The sequence below is a fragment of the Camelus bactrianus genome, chromosome 10 (assembly GCF_048773025.1).
Source record: "Camelus bactrianus isolate YW-2024 breed Bactrian camel chromosome 10, ASM4877302v1, whole genome shotgun sequence".
Taxonomy (NCBI): Eukaryota; Metazoa; Chordata; class Mammalia; order Artiodactyla; family Camelidae; genus Camelus; species Camelus bactrianus.
Window position 1 is genome coordinate 37,998,702 of NC_133548.1, and position 15,696 is coordinate 38,014,397.

General features: G+C 38.8%; 1 protein-coding gene across 1 annotated transcript; it reads right to left on the bottom strand.

The window, feature by feature from the left end:
- Positions 1 to 12,458: 12,458 nt before the first annotated feature.
- On the bottom strand, positions 12,459 to 15,084 carry LOC105076608 (calcitonin receptor-stimulating peptide 1-like). Its single transcript, XM_010964830.3, has 5 exons — positions 14,994 to 15,084; positions 13,844 to 13,938; positions 13,421 to 13,555; positions 12,950 to 13,165; positions 12,459 to 12,594 (listed from the first exon to the last, which is right to left on the bottom strand). The coding sequence occupies exons 2-5, from the start codon at positions 13,927 to 13,929 to the stop codon at positions 12,585 to 12,587; spliced, it is 447 nt and encodes a 148-aa protein (XP_010963132.1). The 5' UTR covers positions 13,930 to 13,938; positions 14,994 to 15,084; the 3' UTR covers positions 12,459 to 12,584.
- Between the last annotated feature and the right edge of the window lie 612 nt (positions 15,085 to 15,696).

Genomic DNA, 15,696 nt, shown 5'->3' on the forward strand with positions numbered 1-15,696 from the left:
GGAAATATGTCATCCCTAAAAGATACCAATAATTTTCCAACAACCAAACTCAAAGTTGTGGAATATCATGATCTAGTTGATAAAGAATTCAAAATAGCTGTTTTGAAGAAACTCAACAAACTAAAAGAAAACTCAGGAAGACAATTCAATGAAATCTCAAAAAATATATGTGGTCATACTGAGTTCCTTTTCAAAGAGAGAAACTCATAAAAAAAAACAGAAATTCTGGACTGACTAATTCAGGAAATGAGGTGAAGAATGCAATAGAGAGTATCTGTAGCAGAGTAGAGCAGATGGAGACACAAAGAGTAGCTCAGAGGATATGAATTTGAAATAACGCAGAAGAAAACAAAGGAAAAAAAAAGAATTTTAAGAGTGGAAAAAGACTACGCAATCAATGAGAATCCATCCAAAAGGACAAATATCAAAATAATCCAAAAGAGAGAGATGGAGGCGGAAGGTTTATTTGGAGAACTTCCAAAACCTGGGGAAAGACTTGAATATCCATGTTCACAAAGCTAATAGATCACTTTGTATTCTCAATGACAGAAGACCTTCTCCAAGACACATTACAATGAACTGAAAAATCAAAGTTAAAGAAGGAATTTCTAAATGCAGCCAGAAGGGAAAAAGAGTGTAACCTACAAAGGAATCCCCATTACCTATCAGCAGATTTCTCAGCAGAAACTCTACAGACCAGGAGAGAGTGGAATGACATATTCAAAGAGTTTAAAGATAAAAATTGCCAACTAGTATACTCTATCCCCAAAGTTATCCTCCAGATAGAAGGAAGAAATAAAGACTTTCCTGGACAAACAAAAGCTGAAGAAGTTCATCATCACTAGATCTGCCTTGCAAGAAATGCTGAAAGGAGTTCTCAGAGCTGAAATGAAAAGACAAAAATCAGTGACATGAAAGTATACAGCACACTGGTTTAGGTGAAAAAACATGCAGTCAGATTTAGAAAACACTAATTCTACAATAGGATGATGGATTCACCACTTAACATAGCATAAAGGTTAAAAAAAGAGTATTAAAAATAACTGTAACTACTATAATTTGTTAATGAATACACAGTGTAAAGGAGGCAAGTTATGACATCAGAAGTATAAAAGAGGGGAGTAAAAGGTAGAGGCTTTAAAAGAGATCAAAGATAAGTTGCTATCAGGATAAAATGGACTGTTTTAGCTATGAGAGGTTTTGTGTAAGCATCATGGTAACAGCAAAGCAAAAACCTAGAGTAAATTCACAAAAGAAAAAAAGAGGGGGAAACAGAGCATCCCACCATAGAAAATTATCAGTTTAAAAAGGTAAGCAGAAACAGAACAATACAAACACAGAACAACCAGAAAACAATCAGTAAGTTGGCATTAAATCCTTTCACATCAATAATTACCTCAATATAAATTGATTGAATTCACCAATCAAAAGGCAGAGTGGCTAGATGGATAAAAAAAGAGACTGAACAATACGCTGCACACGAGACTCACTTAAGCATTAAGGACACACATAGGCTCAAAGTGAAGAGATGGAGAAAAATATTCCATGCAAGTCGAAACCAAAGGAAAGCAGATTTAGCTATACTTATATGAGACAAAGTAGACTTTAAAATGTGAAAATGTAATAGGAGACAAAAGGGTCATTATATAATTATAAAAGGGTCAATTCATCCAAAAGATATAACAGTTGTAAGTATATACACATCCAATGTCAGAGCACCTAAACAGAAAATTATTGACTAGTATCCCTGATGAATATAGATAGAAATTTCTTAACAAAATATTACCAACCCAAACTGAAAAACACATTAAAGGGATTATAGATTAGGAACAAGTGGGAAGTATCCCTGGGATGCAAGGATGTTTCAACATACACAAATCAATAAATGTGATACAACACAGAAATAGAATAAAAGATAAAAATTACATAATTATCACGATAGACACAGAAAAAGCATTTAACAAAATACAACATCCTTTCATGATAAAAATCTGCAAAAGGTTGGATATAGAAGGAATGTACCTCAACATACTAAAGGCCCTATATGTCAAACCCACAGCTAACATTATACTCAGTGGTGAAAAAGTAAGAGTTTTTCCTCGAAGTCAGGAACAAGACAAGGGTGTCCACTCTCACCAGTCAGATTAAATAGTACTAGAAGCTATAACCAGAGTAATTAGGCAAGACAGAGAAATAAAAAGTATCTGATTCAGAAAGAAGAATTGTCATTATTTGCAAATTATATGAGCTCATATATAAAAAGTCCCAAAGACTCAACCAAAAAACTCATCATTAATCAATAAATTCAGTAAAATTTTACTACATGAAATCAACATACATCAGAAATCAGTTGCATTTCTATATACTAGCAATGAAACATTTGAAATTTTACAAAACCTATCCCATTCACAATAGCATCAAAAAACAATAACATATCTAGGAATAAATTTAACCAAGAAGTAAAGTATCTGTACAAGAAAAACTACAAGATTTGAGGGTTTTTTCTTTTTTTGAAAATCACTTGCTAACATTTACTGAATTTCCCACCATGTAGCTTCAAAGTGGGAGAAAAAACACTAATTTGAAAAGATACATGCACCTCAATGTCCATAATGACATTATTTATAATTGAAAAGATATGGAAAAATACTTAAGTGTCCACCAACAGATGAATGGATAAATGGTACATGTATACAATGGAACACTACTCAGCCATAAAAATTAATGAAATTTTGCCATTTTCAGCAACATGGATGGGCTTGTAAGACATTATGCTAAGTGAAATAAGTCTGCGAGAAAGATAAATACTGTATGATAACACTTATACATGGAATCTAAAAAGTAGAACAAACAAGTGAATATAACAAAAAAGAAGCAGACTCTCAGACCAAGAGAACAATCTAGTGGCTACCAGTAGGGAGGGAGGGAGGACAAATGTGGGGTGTGAAAGTAGGAATTACAAACTACTGGGTGTAAGGATGCATTATACAACATGGGGAAAATAGCCAATATTTTGTAATAACTGTAAATAGAAAGTATCCATTAAAAATTGTACAAAAATAAAACATTTAAGAAAAAACAAATTTTTTAAAAACTAAAGACTTTATTAAATGAAATCAAAGAAGACATAAACAAATAGAAAGAGAGTCCATGTTCTTGGATGGGAAGCATTAATATTATTAAAATGTCCATACTACTGAAAGCCATCTATAGATTCAGTGCAATCCTTATAAAGATTCCAATGGCATTTTTCACTGATATTTTCTTAACTTAAAATTTGTGTGGAACCACATACGTCTCCAAATAGCCAAAGAAATCATGAGAAAGAACAAAGCCAGAGATAACTGCTGATATCAAACTACACTACAAGGCTCTTTAGTAATGCTGGCATAAAAAATAGACACATACATGAATGGAACAGAGTAAAGAGACCAGAATACAACCCTCATGAATGCAGATAACTAATATTTGACGAGTGTGCCAAGAACACCCAATGGGGAAAGTCACTAACAAATGATGTTGGGAAAACCGGATAATCACATGCAGAAAAGTGAAACTGGAACCCTATCTTACACCACTCACAAAAATTAACTTGAAGTTGATAAAAGACTTAAACATAAGACCTGATACTGTAAAACAACTAGATGAAAACATAGGGAAGAAGCTCCTCAATACTGGTCTTGGAAATTATTTTTTTGGATGTGATTCCTAAAGCACAAACAACAAAAGCAAAAATTAACAAGTGGAACTATACCAATTTAAAAGCTTCTGCATAGCAAAATACACAATCAGCAAAATGAAGAGACAACCTGCAGAACAGGAGAGAATACTCGCAAACCATCTATCAGGTGAGTTAATATTCAAAATATATATAGAACTCATACAATTCAATAACAAAAAAATAAAAAAAATCCAACTCAAAAAAAAAAGGCAGAGTAACTAGGCTTTTTTTTAAATTGAGGTATAGTCAGTTTACAATGTTGTGTCAATCTCTTGTGTCCAGCACAATGTCATAAGTGGATATACATATATTCATTTTCATGTTCTTTTTCACCATAAGCTACTACAAGATATTGAATATATTTCCCTATGCTATACAGTATAAACTTGTTTATCTATTTTATATATACCAGTCAGTATCTGCAAATCTCGAACTCCCAGTTTATTCCTTCCCACCGTCCTCCCCTCTGGCAACCACAAGTCTGTATTCTATGTAAATAGACATTTTTCTAAAGAAGACATACAGATGGCCAACAGGTACATGAAATAATGCTCAATATCACTAATCATCAGAGAAATGCAAATCAGAACCGTGAAATATCACCTCACACCATCCAGAAGACAAGAGATAATAAGTATTGGCAAGGATGTGGAAAAGGGGAACCTTTGTACACTGTTGGTGATAATGCAAATTGGTACAACCACTATAGGAAACAGTACAAAGATTCCTCAAAAAATTAAAAATAAAACTACCATATGATCTAGAAATTTCAATTCTCAGGACGTATACAGAGGGAAAAAATTCACTGTCTTGAAAAGGTATATGCACCCCTGTGTTCACTGCAGCATTTTTTGCATTAGCCAAGACATGGAAACCACCTCAGTGTCCATTGATAAATGAATGGATCAAGATAATTTGAGATAGATAGATAGATAAATAGATAGGCAGATAGACAGATAAATAGATAAAGTCTCACCTTAGTAAAACGTAATCATTCATTCTTGAAAAAGAAGGTAATTCTGCCATCTTTGATAATATGGCTGGACCTTGAGGGTAGTATGCTGAGTGAGATAAGTCAGTCAAAGGAAGACAAATACTGTAAACCACTTATGTGTGAATTCTAAAAAGCCAAACTCTTAAAAACAGAGAGTAAAATGGTGATTACCAGGGGCTGGGTTATGAAGCAACAGATGATGTTTTTTAAGGGTACCAACCTGCGACTAGTAGATTAATAAATCCTGGAGATCTAATGTACAGTATAATGATTTTAGACAATAATACTGTATTGCAGACATCAATCTAGCTAAAAGACTAAATTTTAATTATTCCCACCACAAAAAATAAAACAATGATAATTATGTGATGTGGTAGAGGTGTTAGCTAACGCTACAATGGCAATCATATTGCAATGTATAAATGTATCAAATCAACACGTTGTACACCTTAAACGTACACAATGTTGCATGACAATTATACCTAAATAAAAAAATAGGAACAATCTCAACAACAAACTAGCTCTACAACTCCAAGAACTAAAAAAATAAAAAACGAAGTGCAAAGCTAGCAGAAAAAAAAGAGATAATAAGCATTAGAGCAGAGAAAACTGAAATAGAGAACAAAAAAAAAAAAAAAAAAGAGAGAGAGAGAGAGAGAAAATTAATGAAACCAAAAGGTGGTTTTTGAAAAGATCAACATAACTGACAAACCTCTAACCAGATGGGCTAAGAAAAAAAAAAGAGAGAAAATTCAAATTATTAAAACCAGAAATTAAAGTGGAAACATTACTACCAATTCTACAGAAATAAAAAAGATTGTAAGAGAGTACTATGAACAATTGTATGCCAATAGATTAGATAACATGGATGAAATGGACATAGTCCTAGAAACACAAAACCTACTGAGACTAAATCACAAAGGAATAGGAAATCTTAATAATTCTGTAACTGCTATGGTTATTGAATCATTTTTAAATCTCAAAGAGATATTTGTACACCCATGTTCATAGAAGTATTACTCACAAAGCTAAAATGTGGAAGCAACCCAAGTGTCCATTGACAGATGAATGGATAAACAAAATATAGTAAACACATGCAATGGAATATTATTCAGCCTTTAAAAGGAAGGAAATTCTTAAATATGATGAACAATAGATGAACCTTGAGGACATTATGCTAAGTGAATAAACCATTCAGTAAAAGATGAATACTGTATGACTCCACATATATGAGGTAATTAGAATAGTGAAATTCATAGCAACAAAAAGCAGAATGATGTACTGCCAGGGTCTGGGAGTAGTGGGGATGGGGAGTTAGTGTCTAATGGGTACAGAGTTTCAGCTTTGCAAGATGAAAATAGTTATGGAGATGGATGGAAGTTAGGGTCACACAATATTATGATTGTATATAATACCACTGAATGGTACAACTAAAAATAGTTAAGATAGTAAATTTTATATATATTTTATTGCAATAAAAATTTTTTAATGGAAGAATCAGCTGTGTTAGGTATTAAAGATGAGTTAGCAATACCTGAGACTTTCTCTTTGGTATAAAAAGAAAGATCAAAACCTTGAGAATGGAAAACAAACAAGCACAAAAAGGTGATTCTTGATCCCATCTCTTTTCTGGATCTTCATCTAAGGGATTGGCTGAAGGCCCCTTTTCCTGTCCCTGACCCCTTTTCATTCCAAACTTTCTCTCTGCTCAAGATCAGTGTACAGTTTCCTAAGTTCTCTTCACTGTGCAGGCACACTTAACTCTTAACAGCTTGTGTAAGGAAACTATGCATCATTTTCTTTTTTTTTTTTGTAAAATACAAGTATTAAGTTATTAGCATCCTCTAAGTACTGAGTGCTATGTGAGGCACTCTGAAGACTACAAAGAAAAACTAAACAACCCCTACTCTTAAGATTCTTAGAATATATGAGAGGAGACAAAATGTCTACCAACTATACTATCATTAATCAGAGCAATGATCAAAATGTGATCAACCTTGCTGCTCTAAGTGTAGTCTTCAGTCCAGCAGCATTGGCATCATTGGAGAGTTTCCAGAATTGCAGAATCTCTGGCCCCAGGCTGCTGCAGGTTTAGAACTGGTGAGAATAACTTGGGTTCAAGTGCTTGGTTCTAGCTTCCTCTAACTTTGTGTTACTCCTAAGGCTGTGAATAAGAAATGCCAGAGGTATACAAGAGATAAGGATATAAGTTGGGGGACTTGACAGCCCATTACTTCACTTGTTTTTGCACAGGGATGGCTTGGTAGAGTGAGATGTCCAATAGGAGAAAGGAGCACTGAACTGTGGCCTAATTACCTTGTATACCCTCAGCCACAACAGCAGATAGAAATCATTTATCTACTGTACACATCTATAATTTTAGTATTTGCTAAGTCACATCGCTTATGCCTAATATCCAAACTTTGGGCAGTTCATCCCCTGGGATAATAGTTCTTCATGCTGTTTGGTTTTATGTGTCATCTGAAAAAGGGTATAATGCACAGTTATTCAGTCAGACATTTATTAGGTTTTGGCTGGGATGGTATGTTTTGTAGTTCAGTAATAGGATGATTGTAAGTAAATATTATTCTCAATAATGTGGGTGGGCCTCACCCAATCAGTTGAAGGCCTTTAAAAACAGACAGATATTTCACTGAGGAAGAAGAAATTCTACCTCAAGACTGCAGCGCTGATAAGAGTAACATGGTGAATATATCATTCCTGACTTCACTACCCCTCACAAGAAGAACAACTAACAACTATTCATGGATAAGTCACCACTGAGAGAAACCTAGAACATGGAGATGAGGCTGAAGCACCCTCGCTGTGCCACAGAGACTGAAACAGATGGCATCAGAAGAATAAGAGTAGTGGCTGCATGCCAAGTGCATTGCCTCTCCCCCAGGCTGGGGCAGCACCATCCTGAGAGGTCTCCCCTGAGCCTACAGTTCCTCCAGCTGGGAAAGAGAGCCCATGACGGCCATCCAGATCTCCTGGCATTATGGGTCACTTCTTGGGAGTCCCCACTCTGGTCTTGCCCCATAGGGATTGTAGGGAAATCTTTGGGGCTTGAGCACTGGGAATCTGATTGTGACAGAGAAGAGGGAAGTCCAACTAGGGACTTCATATTAAAGAATATATGATTTCTTTAAAACCCCAACAATTAATACCCAGTCTTTGCTTCAGAAGTCTGGTCTCACTCATAGCCAACTCTCCCTGAAGAGTTTGCCCAAGTATGACTCTCTTGAGAACCAAGTGAAGAAGGAGAGAGGAGAAAGTGAATTCTGCTCACCATTGCAAAAATATTTGAAGAGCCAAAATGATCCAAAGAAAGAGTAAACTACCTCAGGAGATAGTGACGTCCAATTTCTGAAAATAAGCTAGAGGACCACTTGGGGGTGTTATAAAGTAATTCAGTCATGAAGGTTGGTCTACATAATCTTAATGATTTCTTCCTAACATGAGAATCTTAGAGGCAGGAGAAAAAAAAAAATGATATGAAATAGCTATAGGCTGAAGAGCACTGAGAATTCAGAGAGAGAAGGAGAGTGCTGGTAAAAAGCACTCAGTAATGAAGAGGAACAGAAGGACTTAATTTTGTTTGGAGTAGAAGCCACTTATACCATTGCACCTAATATGATCTGGACTTGGGAACCAGGGGAAAGAAATCTGACAATACATCCTTTCTGGGAACTGTGGCTTCCGACTTGAACTCAGGTCTGCTCAGATAGCCAACTTCCCTTGAACCTGCTTTCCAGATTTTGTGATTGAACTAAAGCAATCATGATTTGGGTGGATATTAGCTATCTATTACCTAAAAACTTAGCAGCTCAGAAGATCAAATATTTATTATCTCACACAGTTTCTGATGGTAGGCTATCTGGGAGAGGCTCAGGGTATCTCTTGAGGTTGCCTTCCAGCTCTTAGCTAGGTCTGCAGTCATCTCCAGGCTCAAACAGGGCTAGAGAATCCACTTCTAAACTCACTCACTTGGTTGTTGACAGGCGTTCATTCCTCACTGGCTATTGGCCAGAGACCTCCATTCCTGAATGCATGGACCACTCCAAAGCCTGCTTGAATGGCCTCATGACATGGCATCTGGCTTCTCACAGAGGAAATAGTCCAAGAGGGAGAGAAATGTGAGCAGGTGAGTGAAATCATGCCTCCAAAGGAATCAGGACTGTTATCTAGGATATAAAAGATTTCCTATAACTCAATAAGAAGAAAAGCTGCCCAATTTAAAAAAAAAAATGGGCAAAGTATTTGAACAGAAATTACACAAAAGAAGATAAACAAATAGCCAATAAACACATGAGAAGATATTTAATTTTTACTAGTCATTAGGGAAATAAAAATTAAAACCCACAATGAGATACTGATACAGAGTCATAAGAATGACTGAAATTTAAAAGACAAAAAATACCAAGCATTGTCAAGGATGTGCGGAGTAAGTTCAATGATCATACACTTCTGCTGTAGTATAAAATAACAAAGTCATTTTTTAAAAATAGTTTAATTATATGCACATTTATCATGCCATTTCTAGCTATTTTCTAAGAGTAATAACTTCAGCGCTTCACAGAAATACTTGCACATGAATGTTCATAAGAGTGTCATTCATAATAGCTAACATACCATCTATCTATCTATTTACTTCTGGGGAAATAAATCCTCAGTGGTAGAATTCAGGTCAGTGATTGTGAGGGGAAGAAATTTGAGAGATACTGACTTGAGAGTCCAATGAGAAACATTCCTAGATGATGGAAGTATGCCATAACTTTTTTTGTGGTGGTGGTTACGTGGGTTATGTGATACACATTAGGCACGACTCATGGAAATATAAAGTATGTGATTTTTCTATTAGGTAATTTATATATTATGTAAGCTCACTTTAAAAATAAAATAAGTTCAAAATATGTAAACTAAAATTTTTTAGAAATGTGAGGGATAATTCACAGAAACAAAATAATACTTGGAAACTTTATTGCCCTCCACTCAGGCAAAAAAATATATATATGAATAATGTAATTCATCAATTTAATTACATATCCACAAAGATATCTGGGTAGGTAGATACAGCTACCAAATTTTATACCTGGGGAGAAATACTTATTTTCTGATGTCTTTTAATCATTTATGGGTAAGGATCATATAATAAACCTCATAGAAAAATCTCAATTTCCCAAGTAAAAATTAGTAGATACTACTTTCTTAAACCTCAGTGCAAAACCTGGAACTGAATAAGTGAAGTATAATTTTAAAAGCTAATTTAAATTTTTAAATGCTCTTCTATATAACTTTTGAGTCAAAGTGAAAATCAATACAAAAATTATAGACTACTTTAAATGTGAGATCTCCATATCTCATAACATGTCAATGGTTAAAGATGAACTCAGAGAACAAAATCAGAGCACTGCATAATTTTATAATTTACTTAACTCAGCAAATATTTATTGATGGCCTGTCATGTTCTATGAAATATTCTAAGCTCCAGGGATCTAGCCAAGGATACATGTAACTTCCTTCATAGAGTTACATGCTGGGAGAAGGACATAGACAAAAAAGAAAAAATAATAAGTATGTAACATTTTGCATAGTGTTAAGTTCTATAGATAAAAAATAAAGCTGAATAAGAGACAGAGAGTCATCTGAGAAGGAATGTAATTTTGAATATGGTGGTCAGAAAAGTCTTCTCTGAGGTGATTCAGCAGAATTCTAAAGGAAGAGATGGAATCAGACATGTAGACATTTGGGGAACAAGATTTTAGGCAAAAAAATTAAAAGTGCAAAAACCCTGAGGAAGCTGGGAGTAAAACAAGCCATGGGCTAGTTGACTAGAGGACAGAGACATGAGATGGGTCAGATCATGTGGTACCTCAGGCCCAGAGGGAACCAGAGAGTTGACTACAACACAAAAGAGAAGAAGACTTAACTCCATTCATTCAATAAATATTTATTGAATGCTGCCTTGTGTCAGGCATACTGTTATGTGTATAGGGGATTGAGTAATTAACAAAATAGCCATATTCCTGTCTATATGGTACTTACATTGTTTACAGGATGGGCTACACTTAATAAATCAGCTAAATAAAGTATGTAGTATGACAGTAGATAATAAGTGGTAAATAGGTAAAAATAAAAAAGCAAAGAAGAGTGCTGGGGTGTGTTGCTGTGCTGAGGTACAATTTCAGAAAGGATAGCCAAGGTAGGTGATATCTGAGTCAAGATCTAGAGGAGATGGGGCCACTGGGTAAGAGTTCTCTGCAGAAAGGTACCAGCAGGTGGAAACAACTAAGGGTGCTGGTGCCTGTGGATATAGAATAAGGGGTAATAAGAAGGCCAGTGTGAAGGAGAAGTAGGATGTCAGAAGAGGCAGTAATGGGACTGGTGATGATAGGAAGATAAACTCACACCCTGTAAGCCATTGCAATGACCCAGGTGTTTACTCCTTGAGGTAGAGAGTCAATGGAGTATTCTATTTCTAAGGGAAACATGGCCTGCTGTATCTTTTGGCTAAGGTAGGGGTAAGGTATATTTTTAATATAGACCGAATGGGACCAAGGCTCATAATTCTTTGTGCTTCAGGGGAAATAATAGAGACAGTAGGTAGGAGGATATGACTTTTCTAACTAAAAAACCTCATTTACTGACTTTCCACCAGTGAAACTGGCTGCCCAGTCACCTTGGAAGTTACAGTCAGAAGCTGGTCACTGGCACTTGCAGCAGATGCCCAGGGATATTGGAGCTGTGAAATTCCTATATCAAATAAGCATCTAGACCCTATGACATCCCACATTCCTTCCAATACTGAGTGTCTCTGATTCCATAGCATGTATCACCTCAGTCTCCCCCAGTTAGAATATAAGCTACATGAATGCAGGGAGTTTTGTCCTGTTCATTGCTCTATTTCTGGAGCTTAAATAGTGTCAAGCATATAGAAGACACTCAGTTATTATTTGTTAAATATAGGAATTCTCTGCTAAACTTATTGCAGGACCCTAAGCAATGCACTCTTCTTCTCTGCACCTCAGACAGTAAAAAGTTGGATTCGATGTCATCTGACAATCTTTCCAAGTCTGCCAGTCTGTGATCCCATTTCGTACTGTGAGCCATTGTTCTAAAGGGCTTTGTAGGCTATGGGGTATATGAAGGGGTGATCCTGGGGAGGAAAGGCACGGATTGGTAGGGGCAAGCCTGAGTCAGAGCGAAGTGAACAGGTAACTTCTGGGGCTGGGGACCAGGGCAGTCTCTGAAAATAAGTGTGAATGTCTCTTTGAGATGCAGGGGGTTCTAATTCCTATAAGGGTGTTTCCCTAGACACTGAGGGTACAGGATACTGAGGACCCACCCCAAGCATGTTGTCTTTGCCTCATTTGAGCCAGCCTGGTCAACAAAGTGTTCACAGGTCCCTGAGATTGTCATGGGAAAAACAGCAAAAATAGCAGCAGGGACTCCTTTTAAGTGTATTGAAAATACAGTTTTTTACCTGGATGAAGTGCACAATGAGAACATTTCTTTACATGAAGAGTTCCCTTGAGGCACAGCATTACTGTGTGTCCCCAGATCCCCACAAGACAGTGATTTCATGTCCCCCTGAGGTTTAGTAGAGCTGCGACCATCAACAGGTTGACTGACAGGGCTCAGATTTGCTACCAGATAAACCAATGAGACATGAGTTACATCGATTGGATACAGAATCAAATATAAAAATGATGCACACTAGGTAACTGCAATAATTTTGTTCTGCATTTAGTTTATTTCAGGGAAAAGAGTGTTTTCAGTATCAACAAGCATGCATGCATGTGTATCATCCATGCTATTTTTTAGTAAGTTGCTTTCATTGCAGATGAAAAGAAGTAGAGTTCAGCTTCATGGTGACCTAGGTAGAAAAAAAAGCTAGAATTTAATTACTCATTAGTTGAGAGGCTCTTGTCATGAATTATCCCAATTACTTTTTATATTGATTATAACAGGTAGGTACTACTGTTGTCTTCAGGTTACATGTGGAAGCTGAGGCACAGGGAGGGTCTGGTCCATGGTCATAGAATTAGTAGAGGAAAAACACAGTATTTACACCCAATTGTGAATTCAGATGTATGGACATAGTAGAGTAAATTCCAAAAGGATAGGATAATCACCTCTCAAACTCAAGTGTTAGAAGAATCACAATTGTAACCCACCCCTGCAATACCCAGTCATTTATCCTCCCATCTGACAGTATAAAGGGCAGTCACCTTCTTCCTAGAATCATTTCACTGCTTAGATCCAATAGTTCCTGCGGCGCCCACCGTAAATTTTGAAACCCATCTTGGTGGGCAACAAGTTGGTCTTCACCATGCTCCCAGATCTGCTCAGCAAGCCTGCCAGCCGATGGGTCATGCATGTGGCAGTGTTGCAGGATCTCTTCTGGGCAGTGATGCTGATTTGCAGGAAGGAGAAAAAGAGAAAGTCTGTCAGTGAGAGGTTGAATGCAGGTGCTGCCCCATGGGATCATCATGGAAAATTACTGTTCTGAGAGGCACCAGTAAGTCTTAAGTATTTCTGCTAGAAACAGTCATCATAGCAGAAAATCATAGGTCATTAGGGAAACTCCCCATAGACATTTCCAAGGGTGTCAGAAAACCCAAAGGTGGCTCCATTATAGTCCTTCCTTGGCATGAAAATAGGGAGGGGATGTCCTGTGCTCAGGGGGCAGGGAACCTCACCTGGAGCCCCCAGTCATCTGCCCATCCAGCTCACGGGACTTCATCTGCTCATAGTCATTCACCATGGCAGCCAGTAGGAGGCGCGATTCCTCTTCAGTGAGTGTAGCAGGATCAAAGCGACCAGCAAAGCGCGACCTGGGAAAGAGAAGCAATCCCAGCACAGGCTCTGAGCCCCTGCCTGATCCCTACCTGGGATAAGCAACCAGGTTTCCTGATTTCTGCCACTTCCCCTGAGGATGTGGCCACCCCAGCTCTCAATGAACAGGGCATGAGGCTGTCCCAACTCTCAATGAACCATCTCTGACCCCTCAATCGTCCCACCCACCCCTCAAGAGCCAGATACAGCACAGCACAACTCAGAACACAGGCTTGTATGATACCAGGGGCTATAGGAGGTGGGAGCACTCCTAGCCGGGCTCTTACCTGAGTGGCGCTGCGTGGAACATGCCCGCCTGGTACAGGACCAGGATGCTGAGGACCAGCAAGGGGGAGAACTTCCAGAACCCCATGATGCCTCTCTGCAAGGGAAAATGATGTCACCCTGCAGCAGTTCCAGGTTCTGTGAGCCCACAGACCCAGACTCTGCTCCTGCCTCTCCCTCTAACTTCCTGGCATCCTGGCTTGAGACTGGTCATGTCATTTCCCTTCACCATTGTTTTCTCCTCAGCCAAGTGCACTGCTGGAAGTTCCAGTGAGCCTGTAGCATGCCTGGTTGGGCAAAGAAACCTCACAGGACAACTGGGTGAGGAAGTCTCATTCCATAGCCCCCTCCCCAGCACCCACACACTCTCATAGACAACCTGTTGGCCAGGACTCCTCGGAGGACAGACTTGGAGTACCCTGTCACCACAGCTTTTCCCATAGTACAACACAGACCTTTCTCCCCGGTGTGGGGATTTTGCTCATACCAGGCAGGGGAGCAAGGAGTAGAGAAGGTATCTCTCTGAAGTTTGAATCCCTCAAAAATGTAAGAACCAAATTCTACTGTTCAGCTGCTCTACACTTTGGCAAAGAGTGCCCTGTAAAAAGCAAACTGGTAGTCTCAAATTGTGATCCAGGAATTATACTGGGAAGATAAGGTCCGACCTAAACTGGAGCTTGTTTTTAATAGTTACCTGCCCCTCAGTCTTTGCACCTAATTACCACCCGCTTGCTCTATCCCGGGTTCTGAACCCCTTTCCCCTGGACCACTAGGTTCAAGACATGATCATTGAGCGCACGTTCCCCAAATCTATTCTTGCATTCTGATCTGCGAGAGATGCCTGCGACGCTCCAGGATCCCAAATGGACCTAAGCACGTGTGCAGCTGAAGACAGCGAGACTGGAGCCCGCTTCAGCACGGGAAGAGTGGAGCTGGGAGTCTGCGAATGAGAGCATCCAGAGTTACCTGTGGAAAGAGGCTGCGACGAACTGCGGATTAACGTAGATTGTGTGTTAAAGAGACCCAGACAACAGTGGATAGAGACTCTGAGATGGGAAAAGAGATCAGCTAAGAAAAAGTGATGGAGAGAGAGGGAAGGGAAAAGAGTAAGAGAGAAACACAATCACAGCCAAGCAGGAATCTCTGGCTTACCTGGCAGGAGGTGGCTGGGAGCAGAAGAGGGAGCCGCGGCAGTAGCTTTGGCGTCAGGCGATGGCACTGTGGAAGAAGTGGCAGAGACACGACCTAGGCAGTGCCTCTGATTCCTCCCACACCAGCAGCTGCTCTTATTCCCGCTGCTCTGAGTCTGGGGTGGTTCAAGAGCTCCGGGCAACCAATGAGGGGAAGGATCCTGAGCCCCAGAAGGATTGTGTCACCACTTCCGTCTAGAACCTGGAGCATCCAGAAGGACCACCCCTATTGTATTTGCATTGAGGTCACTGATGGCGGGGGTGGAAGGGGAGAGTGGGGGGCGCTGAGGACCAACGAAAAACACACGTAAAGTGAGCAGGAATTTGAAGACAGTTTGACGTCATGGTAAACTTCACCTGTTCGATTCTGCGGGTTTTGAACACGCACCCGACTCCATCCCTAGGTGTGCGATCTTGTAGGGCAGAGTCCAGCATTACAGGTAATCCTGGCTCCCCGAAATCTAACTGTAGACCCCACTAAAAATGCCACTTGCAGGTTAGTGCACAGCAGAATTGATGATTCTGTGCTCAACCAGGGTGTCTGATTCAAGCAGCTGGAATTACCCACCCGGGGGCAGAGCAATGGAATCAAGAGGTAGAGGTTCAAGAACTTGTCAGACTTGACCTGTATTCCAGCTGTGCCTTTTCCAGACGGTAAGACCATG